Source organism: Paroedura picta, chromosome 11 (genome assembly GCF_049243985.1).
Source record: "Paroedura picta isolate Pp20150507F chromosome 11, Ppicta_v3.0, whole genome shotgun sequence".
Lineage (NCBI taxonomy): Eukaryota > Metazoa > Chordata > Lepidosauria > Squamata > Gekkonidae > Paroedura > Paroedura picta.
In genome coordinates, this window is record NC_135379.1 from 48,007,843 (window position 1) to 48,025,070 (window position 17,228).

The 17,228-nt window shown below is 42.5% G+C and overlaps 1 protein-coding gene across 50 annotated transcripts in view; it reads left to right on the top strand.

Moving 5' to 3' along the window:
* Positions 1-17,228, top strand: part of CLASP2 (cytoplasmic linker associated protein 2) — a 135,388-nt gene that overhangs the window by 105,848 nt on the left and 12,312 nt on the right. For 27 of the 50 annotated variants that reach the window (XM_077303100.1, XM_077303102.1, XM_077303110.1 and 24 more), the window contains 7 exons: positions 731-794; positions 7,542-7,705; positions 8,048-8,126; positions 8,245-8,295; positions 16,186-16,329; positions 16,443-16,586; positions 16,830-16,936. In XM_077303100.1, coding sequence (XP_077159215.1) covers positions 731-794; positions 7,542-7,705; positions 8,048-8,126; positions 8,245-8,295; positions 16,186-16,329; positions 16,443-16,586; positions 16,830-16,936 — 753 coding nt within the window. The remainder of the gene's footprint in view (positions 1-730; positions 795-7,541; positions 7,706-8,047; positions 8,127-8,244; positions 8,296-16,185; positions 16,330-16,442; positions 16,587-16,829; positions 16,937-17,228) is intronic. The other 23 variants (XM_077303108.1, XM_077303112.1, XM_077303121.1 and 20 more) reach the window with 1 other exon arrangement.

The window sequence follows — 17,228 nt, forward strand, 5'->3', positions numbered from 1 at the left end:
AGATTTACAATCCTGACCTTGAAGAAGAGCTTCTTCCTTGGGAGGTAGTCATCCAGTTTGGATTCTGCCTCTTGATAACCCCAGAGGAAGGGACTTCACGCTTGTCCAAGCTGCTATCCTGCACTTCAAGAAAAGTAGGCATTTCCAGACAAGCCAGGAAATCTCAGTTTTTGTGACTGGGGCCCAATGCGTTTCCTACCTTATTTCTCCCTAGGTAATTCACTTAAAACACATTAATAGTTTCATGTTATGGAAATGCCAACATTTCTGTTGAAAAATTCATTTAAAAAACTGTTTAAGAATTAATGCTTTAAAACAGTGGTCCCCAACCACCTCCTCCTCATCTTCCTTCCTGGCTGCTGCCTCGGAGGCTGCCCTGCCACTCTGCCGCCGGCTCATCTTTGGTGCACTCCGGCGGCTGCCATTGCTGGGACTCCCTCTCGGAGTGGCACTGTGCAGGTGCTGCTGGCAGCGGCCCTCCAGTGGGCATCAGCAGGAAGTCAGGGTCCGGCAGGAAAGCAAGTGGAGCAGGGGCTCAGGTGGTGACGTCCCTCGGCAAAAGACTATCCCCCCCCCCCGGGCCTCAGTAAAATTGTCAAGCGTTGACCGGTCCCCGGTGAAAAAAATGTTGGGGACCACTGCTTTAAAATACAGTAACTTTTTTTTTACTAAAAATGTTTAGAATGTTAACCTGTAGTTGACTAATGGGTTGTTAATGTCACTTTGGCAGTCGTGTTGAATTAAAAAGACTGTGTGAAATCTTCACACGAATGTTCGCGGACCCACATAGCAAGGTATGTATTTGTTTTGTTTATTAGTGGCTATTTATTAACAGTTCATACATGAATGCCACTGCAGATACAGTGTGGCTATAAAGCCTACTTGAGATGCATTTGATGTCATATAAATACAAATGTTTTGGTTTTTCTTTATATAACCTTTTCCTGATAGATACTTGTAATCTTTTCCTGATAGATACCTGATAGAGGCATTTAATTTTGCGTTTACAGGTTCTCATTCAACACAAAATAAACATAATTTATAACTGTAACAAATTCTGATCCTAGTTTTTTGTGGTTGAGTCCGCTACCAGTTCATTTTTTAAACTGGGCCATTGTTTGCTGTTAGAAGATGCATGTTTCAAAGAGCAGTGTCTGGAGAAGATGGGATCAGCTCAGTGCTCTGGTGTTCATTACATGAAAGAGTGCCATCAGACATGTTTAGTGGAAGAGGGAGTTCAAGTGTTCAGGGTAGATGAAAGTGATTATATGTTTTCATGGGATTGTTGAGTATCTGTAATACAGTGTATCATCCCTAGGGTGTGTGGGCAAGGACAGATGGTTTACAGTCATTACCTTCCGCCCCCCTCCCACACAACCTTTCTGAAGCATCTCTCTTTGGGATTTTATTGTAGTAGAGCAAGTGAGACTGGTTTCTTTTACCAACACTTGGCTGGGTGAGGCAAATGATCCTATTTTGATCTATCTTAGTCCACTACCAACTTTGTACTCAGGGAAGAGAGATAGCTATAACCCTTTATGAGTCCTTGGTGTAGTGTTTAAGAGCAGTGGCCTCTAATCGGAAGAGCTGGGTTTGATTCCCCGCTCCTCCACATGCAGCTAGCTGGGTGATTTTGGTCATAGATCTGTTAGAGTTCTTCTGGCAGAACAGTTTAGTCAGAGCTTTCTCGGCCCCTCCCCCCACCTCACAGGGTGTCTGCTATGGGAGAGGGAGGGAAGGCGATTGTAAGCTGCTTTTGAGACTGAGTAGAGAAAAGCAAGGTATAAATATCACTTCTGATTGGGATCTCAGGTGGTTTCAGCCCTCTTTATCTGATAGGACTCAGCATGCTGGAACCCGTTATGTCATATACGTCAAGAATTGGTACTAGAGTGACTTCAGGAAAAGCCTCTCTGACCCAGCCAATAAGTGGGGGGGGGGGGAAGAGGTGATGAAACTCAAGGAAGCAACAAGAAAGGGCTCTTTTGTCCTAAGTCCATCCAAGCAAATAACTCTTGTAAACTCACTTGCATCAGGTAGTTGCCTGAGTTGCTACTTTGCATCCCAGCTCAGCTCAAAGTAGCTGATTTTAATGTTTAAAGTTTTTCATGATTTTGGACCCACACACTTGAAGCAACTGCCTCTCTCCACAAAGGCCTACTCTCAAACTGAGATTGGGACAGAAATGTCTGTAGGTCTTGCCATAATTTTGTCCAATGAGAACAGTGGTTGAAATAAAAATGTTTTTGTTACAGCTCCCAGGATTTGGGATTGTCTACTAGAGGAGGTGCATAAAGTCCCACCTGGGAGAATAAATGAAAATCAGCATACCCTTGTCCACAATAAACCAGAACCTGTGCAGGATCTAAACCTGTATATGAGGCCATAGTGTAGAACAGTGTTTTGGCTATGTGGAGCATGATTCCTTTATCTTCATGCAAGTGTGTGGGCTCACAGGAAAACTGAGAGTAATCCTTTTGTTCATACATGAACCAAAAGTCAGGGTACAGGAGACCCCCACATTACAATAAATGCAGGATTTCCTAAATTGGACAGTCATGTTTTAAGTGTGGAGAAAGGTGGAGGGGTTAGAGAGGGAAAGTAATGGAGTGCATGAGCTTTAAGTACCTTTGTTAGGGTGACTAGGATACCCAGTTAGTTAGTGTTTGTCAAACATTTTGGTAAATATTTTCACTATTTAATTATTTATTTGATTTCTATACCACCCTTCCATATGGCTCAGGGTGGTTTACATACAACATCATAGGGGGATACATGGAATGAGTCAACATTCAACATAATCAGTATACAACAATAACGATCCAACAGTGGTTCTAAACCAGGGGTAGTCAACCTGTGGTCCTCCAGATGTCTATGGACTACAATTCCCATGAGCCCCTGCCAGCAAATGCTGGCAGGGGTTCATGGGAATTGTAGCCCATGGACATCTGGAGGACCACAGGTTGATTACCACGGTTCTAAACAACAGGACTTCAGTAATCCAAACAGTAACCACATAACAAGAACAGAAACATAGCTAAACCCCCTAGAGAAGTCAGACTGCTTCAGGCCATGGAGGGGATGTCTGAGGGAGGGACCTGTGGTCAGGCAAATGCCTGGTGGAGGAGCTCCCTTTTACAGACCCTGCGGAACTGCCTCAGTTGTTCTACTTTGGCTCCTCTTGTCCTCAGAACAGAAACTGTTGGCTTACCATAGAAAACAGGGGGGGGGGATACTGTTGCCCTGTTTTGTAGAGTCTGAGCGATGGACCAACACTGGGAACTGCAAGATCAGTATATGTTAATTAATTTAGACTGGAGTAATTCTGTGTGGAATTGCATTGTGATTTGCTTGTAAAGGCGTAATAACTTCAGTGTATGTTCTGTTGGTGCAAATTATTCTAGCTGATGTAAAATTGAGTATCCTTTTTTTTTTGAAAGCTTCAATTTAACCACTATATAAATCACAAAGATTTCAGTAGAAGTTCAAGCTTAACTTAAGCATGTTTACACAGAGTTCAATGAGCCTTCCAGTTAAGTATGTTTATGCTTACAGGTAAAGCGGTTGGTGGCCAACAGGAATTTTTTCTGCTTTGCACCAAAGAATTTCAGGGAAAAAGCTCATGGAATGCCAACTAAAACTGCATTATATATAGCACATGCATGAGGTCTTTTAATTTCAGACACACTGCAGAAACCTCCCACAAGGACCAAAGCACTTAAAGTCAAAATGTGTATGCTCTTCAGAATTTCAAGTGACTATACAACTATTTGCATAATATGTAATAGTAATGTTTGACGCAGCCCTTTGTCAACCATGAAGTAATTCTTCAAAAAATGCTGAATCTTTCTTCAGACGACTTGATTTTACAAGGGAAGGGAGAGAAGAGAGACTGTAGATTGGATCCAGCCAACTTTTCTGGTGGCAAAAGACGAATTTCAGTACATTATTTGACCCCCAAAGGACCTTTGGCCACAAAAGCCATAAGTCTGCAGTAAGGTGAAAAACTGGGCGAGATTGAATTTAAAAGCTGGCTGGATCCAACCCACTGTTTACTTATGCACTACCTGAGAGTTTCATTGCCAAGGTGTTTAAATTTAACATTAAAAATATTATATTTTCCTCATACAGGAACGATGCAGATGGCAACTAATGTGTGTGTTTTATCTCCCCCTCCCTCCCCTCCCCTTTTTTTCTTTTTGCATGCTGTCCCCTGTGTTGGAACTCTCTGTAGAGAGTAAGTTGGTTCAATATTTGTTGGAACCCTAACCTTATTGCATGACTGAAATTAACCCTTTTTTCCCTCTACTTTATAAAAGAAAAGACTATGTGCAGAATTGAGCTTTTGCGCTTCATAAAATCCTTGCAGTTATGCAAATTACGCTGAAATATTTTTGGATTGTGCTTTGGTATACTAATTAACTGATCTTTTTGATTTTGTATTTCTGCTGTGATTGGCGCATCTGAATTTTCACATCACCTAAGGAAAGATCTCTTGCAGCAAAACTATACTGCAGAATTTTCCACAACCCCATGATTTTCACTATATAGTAAAATGTAGTACATTCACACTATACTTTCTCCTTCCTTGGATGCTTCTGCTTGACAATGTTATTGGCCCTCTCCTGTAGAAACCATAGCAAACTCTGAATTAAGACCTTTTAACTCCAGTGCAATTACACTAATTGCTCAGGGAAAGGGAAATGGGGCACATTTGTTAGTTGGGAGACACTATTGGCTTTGTGCATGCTGCATTTATACCTGAAAGATTTGCATGTCAAGTCACTATTTTTCTGGACTATTTCAGCAACTTGGATTGCTTTCGGTGTGTTTTAACTCAAAGCCACAATTTAAAATAAATGTGTTTAAATCAGCCACATCAGCTTTAAATTACTATAATGGTATCTCTTAGGAAACTGAGAGCTTAATCCAAAGCTAGTTTACTTGGAAGTAAATACAAACTACTGTGTTTTACACTCAAGTAAAAGAGCACAAGATTACAACCTTGGTTATACTCACTGATATTAGGGTACATTTAGCTGCTAGAGTCACACAGCTTCCATTATAGTTGCTTGCATATCTGTTGCTTGCCTGAGACTTGAAAGTCTTTAGGTTTGAGCAGGTGATGTCCAGAGCTGCTGTAAGTGAAGATGTTTTGGAGGAAGGCACAGGGATCTTACAACAAATACTCCCACTGAAGTTTGAAATTGGAAAATCTAGGATACGGACTTGCCCAGTTCAGAGCTTCCAGACCAATAATGAGATGAAGCCAAAGCTCCCAAACCTTTCCAAAGGTAACAGTTCTTTAATTAGCTCAGCTTAATGTTCAGTGCCCCCTGAAGCTCCCTTACATTTCCCATAGCATCTTACCTAGTGGTAACATAAGAAGGACTGCTGAAGCTGCAGTTTTCATTAGACTGTGTTGCAGCATTCTTGGCACTAAAGCCTTGGGAAATTTAGCTTCCCAGAGTTTTCAAGATTCTTAGTGAGAAAGTGCTACTCATGGTCTCTGATGATGAGTTGTTGGGCAGTGGGTCTCCATGCCTTACCATGTTCCTTTTGACTTTATTTAAAATGTGATGAGACTTGGAATTGGACTTGATCCATGCTTAAAGCCAACTAATGTAGGCCTGCCCCAATTTTATACTTAATCAGTTTGTTTTAGTAAACAAATTCCACATTGAGCCTGGAAAAGATTATTCCTGTTACTTTCACAAGACAGAGAGACACCCTGTTAAGCATTCTTCTATATGAGTAGGGATTTTATACAACCATGAGAAGATTGTTTTAATTCATGATAGATCTGTACAGAAGCTTTAATTTGTTTTGTATTCTCTATAAGCCAGAAACTACCTTGTTACCAGACTGTTGTGCACAGGAAATGTAATGACTTTAACCCACATCTGTTCCCACTGCTGGAAGCATGGATTGAGCAAAGATTTTTTGACAGGCCTCATAACTTGCTTGGCTTTTTTTGCTTTAGTCTCAAATATATTTAATTTTTAAAGTAGAGTCTTGTCAGTCCTTTATGTGACGGGATGAAGCAGGCTTTATTGTTAAACATTAAAGTAAATTTTGAGCAAATTTTGTTTCCTGGCTCTTTAAGAATATTTTGATTGAGCTTTGGACAAACAGTAGCACCCAGGGGTATTTTAATATATAAAACTGAAGTGTCTAAATTTTTTTCAGGAACAGGCAATGACTTGTTTCATAAGCTTATGTAATAAACTTATTTTCAAAATTGGACACAGAATTTTAGGGGATGAAATTTGTCATTCTGTGTCTCTCATGATTTTGAATTTTCAGGCATGGCTTTCCAAAATCTCATGATGACATAGTGTCCTGTGTGAATATTCATTTGAGCAGGGGTAGTCAACCTGTGGTCCTCCAGTTGCTCATGGACTACAATTCCCATGAGCCCCAGCCAGCAAACACTGGCAGGGGCTCATGGGAATTGTAGTCCATGAACATCTGGAGGGCCACAGGTTGACTACCCCTACATTTGAGAATTTGTAGTAGAACTTTGCTTCTTATAGCTGGTTCTTCAGATTATTTTCCTTAACAACATTTAAGTAGATAATACACCTTCTTTTTGTGAATTGTACTTTCCCTCCTGTTACTACTGCATTTCTTGACATTAGAAGGAAAGTATACCCTTTTCCTTTCTCAAGATTAGTAATCTTTTGCATAGAAGATATCTGCAGGTCCCTATATAACTAGACCCATTGTCATGAGAGCTTAGCTTTAAAAATATGGCTGGTGTGTACATGTTGTATAGCATGCAAAGCAAAGTTGATTAACCATCTAAAACTCATAGGTGGAGATGCAAAACCTCCTCCTAAGAAGGCACAAATGAGTCTCATGAGATAGGGCAGTTAATAAATAGAACAATAAATAAATACGTTTCTGAGTCAAGGCTCAAAGATTTCCCATAGGGGTTGCTGAAGAGAAAAAGTGGCCTGCCAAGTACTTGAGTGCCGAATTACCAGGAGCAGTACCTGGAGGTGAAGTGGCTGGCATGATGAGATGGGAGAAATGCTAAGTAGATGAGTGTTGGGAGAATATAGATTACAAGACCCGTGTTGAGTGGGAATGAGGTGACACTCAGGAGCTGGGTAGATTTACACAAACTAACTTCTAGCGTGGATATAATACATATTTGAAAGGGTACTATTTCACAAAGTTTGATACACACTGGTTTGGGCCATTTCCACAGACTTCAGCGCATCAGAAGACACCAATCCATTTCACACACAGAAAACCCAAACAGTTGTGCCAGTCATCACAGCATTTCTTTCCAAAATGACACTGCATGAAGTACTAATTTTCAGAACTGCCTATGTATCCTCTTGACTCTCAGATTCTGATGAAAGATGGGGCCGAATGCTTTCCTGCTTGGCTGTGAATCATTGCCTTCGTCTGCTTCTGTGCATTTTACTGCATTATTCTTTTATGAGTTCAACACAGACTAGCATCAACTCCTTTTTTCCCCCTACTCTTTCTTCTTCTTTTCCCCTTTTGCCTTCTTGTTCCTCACTTAGGTGTTCAGCATGTTTTTAGAAACCCTGGTAGACTTCATTCAAGTCCATAAAGAAGATCTACAGGATTGGCTGTTTGTATTGCTGACACAACTGCTGAAAAAAATGGGTGCTGATTTGTTGGGGTCTGTACAAGCAAAAGTTCAAAAGGCACTGGATGTAACAAGGTAATAGATTCCTGGCTGCTTTGAAATACATATATTTTTATTCACTGCCTCTTTGTATTAATAGTTTCCCCCTTGCCGAGTGGTATTGCTGTAAATATCAATTCAAACTCAAAACATTGCATAATATGTATTGAGATATTGTGGGCACTCTCTGCCCACAAACAAGTTTCTGCTAAGTTTCTTTTCTCAGTTAAGATATGCATAGTTCACCTACATGCTCAGATGATTTCTTAGATGCAAATCACCTGCAATATTTCAGTCCCCCCCCCCCTTTTCTTCTAGTTTTACCCAATACCCTAGAGATATTAGGAACCGTTGATTATTAAATTCATTTTTTCTCAGGGAATCATTCCCAAATGATCTCCAGTTCAATATTTTAATGCGATTCACCGTTGACCAGACTCAGACACCCAGTTTGAAGGTAAGAACTTCTGAAGTTTTGCTTCAAATGAGATATGTAGAAATTCTACATGTTGATGTTTTGTGTATCTATTTCATAAGGTTTTCAATTCGCGGGTTTTGTTTTTATGAACTTTCAGACAATCAAGCCAGCACTGCAGGACCAGCTTCGTTCTTTTTGGAGCTCCAAGGTTTTTGTCTGCATTATTGACTTTTTTTAACCTACTGTGTGTAAATTTACACTTTTTAAAATTTTTATTTGTATGCATCCATATGCAGCTACTAACCTTTGTGAGGGATTCTGAGCATGCTGTTCTCCAGTTGATGCCAAGTGTTACACCTCTGCTAAACGTTTGACAGTAAACCTTACACAAGGCCAACAAAACAGGAAACAAATGTATGGCTGCCTAACACCAATCTGGTTATGCAAACTCACTCTATCAAGTCTTTTCTGATGTTATGCTTGTCATTTCCCAGTTTCATTTACATAGTGGCTTCTAACTGAATATATTCTTCCACTTCTTGCGGTTGTGCATATATTGTTTCAAATTCACTTATCTCTATTTTTATTAAAGCAGCTATTCTGTAAGCAACTCCAAAATAGTATGTTACACTGTATGATACAATGTACAGAATTCTGACATGGAGGTAGAGGCTGGAAATGTATCATCCTCTGGAACATACGTGACAGATTGCTGCCCTGTAAGTTTGATTTGGGAGAAACTGCAGCTTTACTTATAAATGCTGCAAATATTAAGAATGAAAACTTGGGAAATAACAAGCATATACAAAAAAACCAGCATTTCCCCCTCTATCCTGCACGCATTAAATGTACACAGTCTGTTAGCAGCTTTTCACAAGGTGGCACACCTTTTGTTCGCTTGTCTGAAGTACAGCAGGATTTCTTAGTATATGCTAAAGACTTTGGGTTTTGCCTACTTTTTGTAGTGGGAATCTTTGACCTGGAATGTGAAGTGATTTTATGGATTTCAATCTCATGAAAGTGTATAACAATCCTTTCAAGTGAAGGATCGCATACAGAGATGCGTTAGCTGAGTGTCAGGCATTCTCTGATAGCTGGTAATACCACTGCATGTGTCTCTTCATCTGCATCTGGCATTCAGAGGTTTCAGTGAAATTACTTTGATACATTTACCTCAAGACTTGGAATGCCAAAGTTTTAAAGGTGACAATAGAATAAATAGGAGGTTAGTACTTCTGGATTAACTATCAGGCACCGGGGGGGGGGGTGTCCTGTGTCTGTTGTTAACATAAAAGAGAAACAAAATTGTCAGTGCCTGTCTCTGGTTGTCTCTCTCTTGTGTATATACACACACACATCAGAATTAGCATTGTTACGGGGAGTGGAGTTTCTTTTTCTATGGTTTAGCCATTGATTCATCTTTCCAGAAAATAAGGATTTCTCCTTCATTTCTATGCACTCTTTTGTAATTAAGCCATTTTATATTATGCTTTATATTACACACCACACGGTGGTGTTTAAGAAAGAGATAGAAAGGTGTGGGAAGACATCATTTCTCTCCAAGCATCTACAGAGTAAAATTCTTAAATTTTACAAACCGTCCCTTCCTGCTGCTCCTCTCATTGAATTTCTTTCTGATCAAAACAGAATTCATCAGAAGCCAACTCCAAAATAGGAAAATAAATGGATTGTTACATTTCAGGGGGGGCAATGAATAAAGAGGAGTTAGCCATGCGAATAGAACCTAATTCTGTGGATTTAAAAGGAGCAATAAAAAGAAAACAAGTCAAAGTTATGTTGAATGAGCTAGGACAGGGTTACCTTTTTGAAAATGGCATAGTATAAGGACACTGTGGTTCTCACAGGAATAATTTCCTAGTTTATGTAAAAACAGGTGCATATACACTGCAGATTGGCTCTGATGCATTATTTGCAGGCACTGCTGTGATTTTTATTATAAAGGTGGCAAGTTATGGTAACATGCAGTAATTTATGTCTCCGGTGAAATTTAAGTTATGTTGTTGCAGCTGACTAGATGCAGTGCTAATTATGAGAGACAATACTCGGTATCAAGAACATTTAGCAGTATAAAGTGGTAGATTATATATATATATATAGATTATATATATATGTTGCCTGAAAATGTTTGACCATAGGATCATCCAGTCCACTTTTCCATTTCTATCAGTGGCCAGCCAGATGCCTATGTGAGTCTAGTAAGGAGGGACAAAGGCAATAGTCACCCTTGTCATTTCCCCATCCAGTATCTGGAACTTTTGCCCTGAATATGGAAACTAATAGAAAATTCATGGTGAATGTTTGCTTCTTTAGTGCTGGATTCCATGACTTATAAACATACTAGAAAGAAAGCCCATTGCACCCGGGAATGCAATGGCCGCTAGGACAGGCTTTGAAGGTGGAGGGACATGGTGGGCCTCCTCCCCGGGTGAGGGCTGCGCACTGGCGCAGACGTCGAACGCCGGCCGCAGTTGGAGTGGAGAATGGAAGCTAAGGGGCAAGGCAAGGACCCAGGGGCACATCCCCTGCCTACCTGGTAACACCTCCGGACAGCGAGCCAGTTTCCAGCAGCCGCCATGGGGAGCCAGCAAGCGGCGCCATGCAGGTCGCGCCGCTGGATGCAGGCGGCTCTGTGAAGAGGGCGGGGCTCAAGAACTCCGGGCAGCGAGCTGGTTTCCAGCAGCCGGTGCCATGGGAACGCGGAGCATGGGAGCGGTGCCACGCGGAGGGTGCTGCTCGACGCAGGCGGCTCTGTGCCGAAGGCGGGGTCAAGTGGGAATCGGAAGGCACGCTTTGTGCGCCACCTGATAGGAATGTTGGGATGCGGACTGACAATCAGGCAGGGCCCGGATAGGGCCCGCTCTTAGGGCCCTTACTCTTTTATTTAATCCCCTCCACAGGAGCGGGTAAAGATACTAAGGTGAAAGTAGAATATGGTCCCCTGTTTTTCAGTTGCAAGGGGCATAGCCAGTTGTATTTCTCATATCTCACTCACTCTAGTATGAAAATCTTCTCTGAAGTAACTGCACATTTTTAAATATTCAGTAAGCAACAACAAAATATTGAATTTTAAGCACAGTGTAATGGTTGCACCAGTGAAATGCTGTTGGGTGTTGCATAAGCATTTTCTCTTTTGTTCTGACCCTGCCCAGTTGCCCAGGGGTATGAAAGTTTTACATATTCAGGGTGTGAATTCTTATCTCTCTGTTTATGATGTCAAGAGTAGTAATGGTTGAAGACAACGCAGAAGAGAAGTCAGCCATTACCATATTGCCTTTTTTGTTTAAAGATATTTTTAGAAATGTACAGTGCAATCTGTTCCACTATATATTTCTGGTAAGGGCTTGGAGGAAGAGCATGTCTCATGGCTTAAGTGTCACTCAGTGACACTTAGAGCACCTGTCCCACCTCTGAGTGCCTCCTCCTCCAAGTGGCTTGCCTGTCTGTCCAGCAACCAGCCAATCACCTTTCGTGCCCCACCCCTGACCACCTGCTCCTCCTTCCACTTCTTTCTGAGGATGGAGGCTGCAGTTCCCTGCCCCTGCTGGTGAGTTCCATAACAGTTGCCTGCAGCCTTTCCAGGTCCTGGAGGGAGGAGTTAGCCGTTCATAGAGTTCTTATACTCAACCCCCCCCCCCCATTCTAGTGCCCATTGTATTCCTGAATGCAACAGGCTTGGCCCCTAGTAATGAGAATAACTCCTATTGAATTCATTAGAATTTCAGCCACGGAGTGTTTAGGGAGCTTACTCCCGTTTAACACTGCAATACATCCCATCTCACAACTGCAAGGTAAACTTTGAACACTTTTCCACTATGCATACATATGCACAAACACACACATATATAAAATAAGCAGATAAATGTCATCCATGGGTTAAGTCATGACTCTGCATGCTTGGGTAGGGCAAATTATAAATTTGGACTGCTGCACCTCCTCAGGTGACCACTTGGTGACCTGTGTAGCCGTTTACTCAGATCTCTTGTCTGAATGAGAGGAAAGTGAGCTGTCTGGAGATGAGCAGGTTTCCAGGGAGTCCGCTACCAGACTCTTTGCTCCAGAATATCTCCCACGCATCCTGCCCAAAGTCATATCCACTTTAAATTACAAAATGGAGATTCATGAAAAGCCTAGGTCGGCAGCTTCAGCCAATCTGGATGCCAGGGGCTTTAAGTAGCCTGACCTTATTCAGACCCCTAACCAATTCAATGAGGTCATCAAAGCTGAGTGGGTCATCCTAGGGAGAGGCACGTCACTAGCTTCTGTGACCAAGAAGTTTTACACCCTGACGGAGGAGGCTATGGAAGTTCCTACTCATCGATGCTCCTGTGGTAGCACTACATTCAGGAGAAGTCCTGCCCAAAGATGGCGAGAATGCCCTTTGGGACTATGGACAGGGAAAACGAGAGCACATTGAAGAAAGTGCATGAGTCCTCTTAGATGGCCATCCGCGCATCTGCTGCCCTGTTCAGTTCTTCCTGAGCCATTGTTATCTGGGTGGATGACCTCCTCTGTGGGGAGGAACTGTACTCCACAGCTGCAAGACAAACCATTACCAAGATTAAGAGAGCGGCCGAATTCACAGCTGATGCTTCTCAAGACGCAATACAGTTCAGTGCCTGCACACAGGCATCCGGCACTACAATTTGCAGAAATATATGGCTGAAGCATTGGAAGGTGGACTTGCACCTCAAAGAGTACTCTTTCTACCATGCAACCCAAGCATGCTCTTTGGTGAAGCTAACTTGGACAAGGTGCTGGTAGAAACCAAGGAGAAGAAGAGGGCTATGCCCTCCACTTCAGGCGCAGAACAGTACCGAAATGGACAGCCCTTTTGCTCCAATCACATCTCCGTGAATTCCAAGCTTCCAAATTCAGACCATATTTTCCTCCTAGAAACTCACAGTCTTCCCGACAAGATAAGGGTCAGTAGGCCCGCAAGACTACCACCTGACTATGCAGTGGAAGGCTGTCTCCGCTTCTTCCGAGAGGCATGGAGTTGTTCAACATTAGACCAGTGGGTCCTGTCTGCTCCACATTGGGGCTGTGGAGGAAGTGCCCCCCTATCAACACTTCCAGAGGGTCTATTCAGTACTCTTCATCGTGCCCAAGAAATCAGAAGATTGGCAAGCAGTGCTAAACCTGAAAGGCCTCAATCTCTGGGTAAGGAAGTAGCATTTTGGTATGGAGTCTCTGCGCCACATACTACAAATATTACAGGCAGTGGATCTGCTCACCTCCCTCGATCTCAAAGAGGCGTACCTGCACATGCCTATTCACAGGGACTCCAGACGCTATCTGCGTTTCTTCCATGGAAAGCGCCATTTCCAAAACACGGCTCTTTCATTTGGCCTCTCCAGCCCTGCAGGTGTTCACTAAATACATGGTGGCACTAGTGGCATGTCTCAGGCTTTCTGGGATAGATATTTACCCGTACTTAGACGACCTGCTTCTACAGGCCAAGGAAAGGGAGATGGCAAACTGGGCCACCAAGCACACACTGTCTGCCTCCAGGAACATGGATTCATGATAAAGACAAAAGCCACCTGGAACCCACATCGTACTTGATTCACCTTGGAACTTGTCTCTGCACCCGCCTGAACTGTGTCTTCCTACCAGACGAGAAGCAGTGCAAGATCGGAAGTCTGGTGGATTGTCTGTGCAAGCAGCAGCATTCAGGCCTCATGGATCTGGCAGCTCTCCACGGCCTGTTAATATCAACAATAGACATGGTCTACTGGGCGCAATTCCATGCTGGGCCACTTCATAGAACCATAAAATCATAGAGTGGGAAGGGACCCACTATGTCATCTATTCCAGTCCCCTGCACTGTGCAGGACACTCACAACCCTATCGCTCATCCAATGTAACCCACCACTCCTTTGAGCCTCCTCAGAATCAGGCCCTCCATCAGATGGCTATCTAGTTTCTGTTTAAAAATTTCCGAAGATGGAGAACCCACCAAGTCCCGAAGAAGCTTGTTCCACTGAGAAACCACTCTAACTGTCTGGAACTTCTTCTCGATGTTTACATGGAATTTCTTTTGAATTAATTTAATCCCATTGATTCTGGTCCATCCCTCAGGGGCAAGAGAGAACAACTTTGCTCCATCCTCTGTATGGCAGCTTTTTAAATACTTGAAGATAGTCATCAGATCCCCTCTCAGTCGTCTCCTCTCCAGGCTAAAAAGATCAAACTTCCCCAATCTTTCCTCATACGTCTTGGTCTCCAAACTAGGGTTATGTGTGACAGCGTCCGAATCGGCCGTTCCAGGCCAACGCAGCAAGCACAGACAGGAGATGTGGGCGCCAGTGTGCAACTCAGTGCACACATGCAGGCGCAGAGCCTGAACGGCGTCCACTCTCTCTCAGAATCAACACATCAGTCTCTTCCCGAGGGGTGCCAAGCAATTGAACCCTCGGGTGCAACACTGTTTTCCCACCTAGAGTCTCCCCATAGTACTTCAGGTGCTCACTAAACATCCATTTGAGCCCCTCAAGCGAGCTGAGCTAAAAACCCTTTCATGGAGGTGGCCTTCTTCGTCGCTATCGCATCTGCCAGATGGGTATCTGAAATGGCGGGACTGTCCTCATAGAAGGAGCTCTGTTCGTTCACAAAGGGTGCGGTCATCTTAGAGACAGATCCCAGCTTCATACCTAAGGTTAGTTCTCGATTCCACGCGAAGCAACTACTGTTCCTACCAGCTTACCGTCCCAGTCCATGCACCCCAGAGGAGTGGGCGCAACACAAGCTGGATATCCGCAGAGCAATTCGAATCTATCTTCGCAGAACAGTGCCATCCCGCTGCTCCGATGTACTATTAATTTCTCATGGGTGTCAGAACATCATCAAGAAGGTTTCGCCCACAACTGTGGCCTTCTGGGTCAGGCAGTGTATCGCCAAGGCTTACAAGGTCCAGGGGAAATTCCTCCCTCGGAGGTGCCCAGCACATTTCACTAGAGCGGCAGCTACATCAGCCGCCTTCACCAGCAGAGCACCAGTGACGGAAATTTGTAGAGCAGCAACGTCATTTTCCACCTTCATTAAGCATTATCGCATCGACATGGCCACCTCAGTGGAGGCCTCCTTCAACCGCAGAGTACTTCAACACTTGGACCGGACCGGCTCTTCCCACCCTGGAGTGAACTTTGGTCCAGTTAACCACATGGATGACTTTGGCCTCACTGAAGGAAAATGAAACAGTGGTCCTCACCTGAGGGTTTCTTTTCTCCAGTATGGCGAAGTCATCCACTTCCCACCCAAACGATGGAACCGCAGTCTCGGACACAAGAGACACACATGGACAGACAACACTGGACTGCAGAAGTGACACAGCAGGGCTTGAACATGACTGGAGTTGGAGAGGTCACCCAGTGGTCACTCGAGGAGGTGCAGCAGTCCAAATTTACATTACAATTTGCCCTACCCGTGCGAGCAGAGGCGTGACCTAACCACATGGATGACTATACCCCACTTAAGAAAAGAAACCCTCAGGTGAGGACCACTATTTCATTATACTGGTCAAGAGGCAAAGAACAATACAAAAAAGTGTGTGTGTGTCTGTGTGTGTGACAGAGAGAGCGAAAAATAAAACAAAACGCTGGATTAGATCCAACGGTTCCCTCCTCCATATTAGAGTCTTTTCTACTTGAAGGTTTGTTTTGAACCTCCTGCTACAGTATTGCAAGAGAAAACGAAGTTAAATCCAAAAAATATTCCACTAGTTGAAGAGGTCAGCCTGCCTCTCATGCCAATGGAAGAATGAGAACAAATTAAAGCCATTTCTTATTTCAAGTATTATTCCACTATTGTATCCCATTTCAGAAGGGTTCCTGGAACAAGACTACTGATTATGTTTACTCTGCTCAATCTTTTGTGTCTAGTCTACTGATTTTGTGAGACCAGAAAACACTATTTTTTGCAGACAATGTTAGCATCAAATACAAAGAAAACAGTCCATTTCAGGATATTGCTATTGGTAATTTGCTACTAAGTAAAAGGAATTATCTTCCATTCTAGCTTGCTTGCCACTGAATGCCATATTTTCTGTATGTTTTTCTGACTCTCCTTATTTTTATAGGTAAAAGTTGCAATTCTTAAATACATAGAGACTCTTGCACAACAGATGGACCCAGGAGATTTTGTAAATTCAAGTGAAACTCGTCTAGCAGTATCTCGGATTATCACTTGGACAACAGAACCTAAAAGTTCAGATGTTAGAAAGGTGAGAGCTTGCCAAAAGTCAGATTTCTGTTTTAGCTTTTTTTATTTAATTTCATTTCAGTCTTAAAGCAGTCCTAGTTGTACTTTTAATATGGTTTGATCTTTTGGTTCTAGGCGGCACAGTCAGTATTGATTTCCCTTTTTGAACTCAATACTCCAGAGTTTACAATGTTGCTGGGTGCTTTACCAAAAACTTTCCAAGATGGCGCCACAAAGCTTCTTCACAACCACCTCCGAAATACAGGAAACGGTAGCCAGGTATTTGCAATTTTTTTATGTATATATTAAAATATTTAACAGGTTAATGTAATAAATATGAAACATGCTTGGTTAGGATAAATGTATGTATTTCAGGATATTACAGAGTCTTGTTACTGAATTTACCTTTTGATTTTAAAAAAATACCTTTTTCTCAGACAATGCCTTTTAGATTATTTATTCACTTCATTCTCCATAAAATATGCTCAAAGTTGGTTACAGTGGGGTTTTTTTCCATTACAGGGATCCATGGGAAGCCCCTTAACAAGACCTGTTCCTCGTTCACCAGCAAGTTGGTCTAGCCCCCTCACTTCACCAACTAATACATCCCAGAATACTTTGTCACCAAGGTAAAAAGACCATGTTATAGCTTATTTTTAGTAATTGCAATTGCCAGCCCTGCCTAGAAGAATTAATGAGAAATGAATTACTTGGAGTCACTGCTGAAGAGTAATTACTCACTGTGATATTAATATTAGTAGACCCCTACAAATTTGGATATCGTATGACCATTTGGGGACTGAACTATACAAAGCAAAATATTACCAAAAATTGTTATTTTCTATAATTTCAAAAGAATACATTTAGAGAAGATTGAGTTATTAACAATATTGAGAATATCACTGATGAAGGTATCAAAAA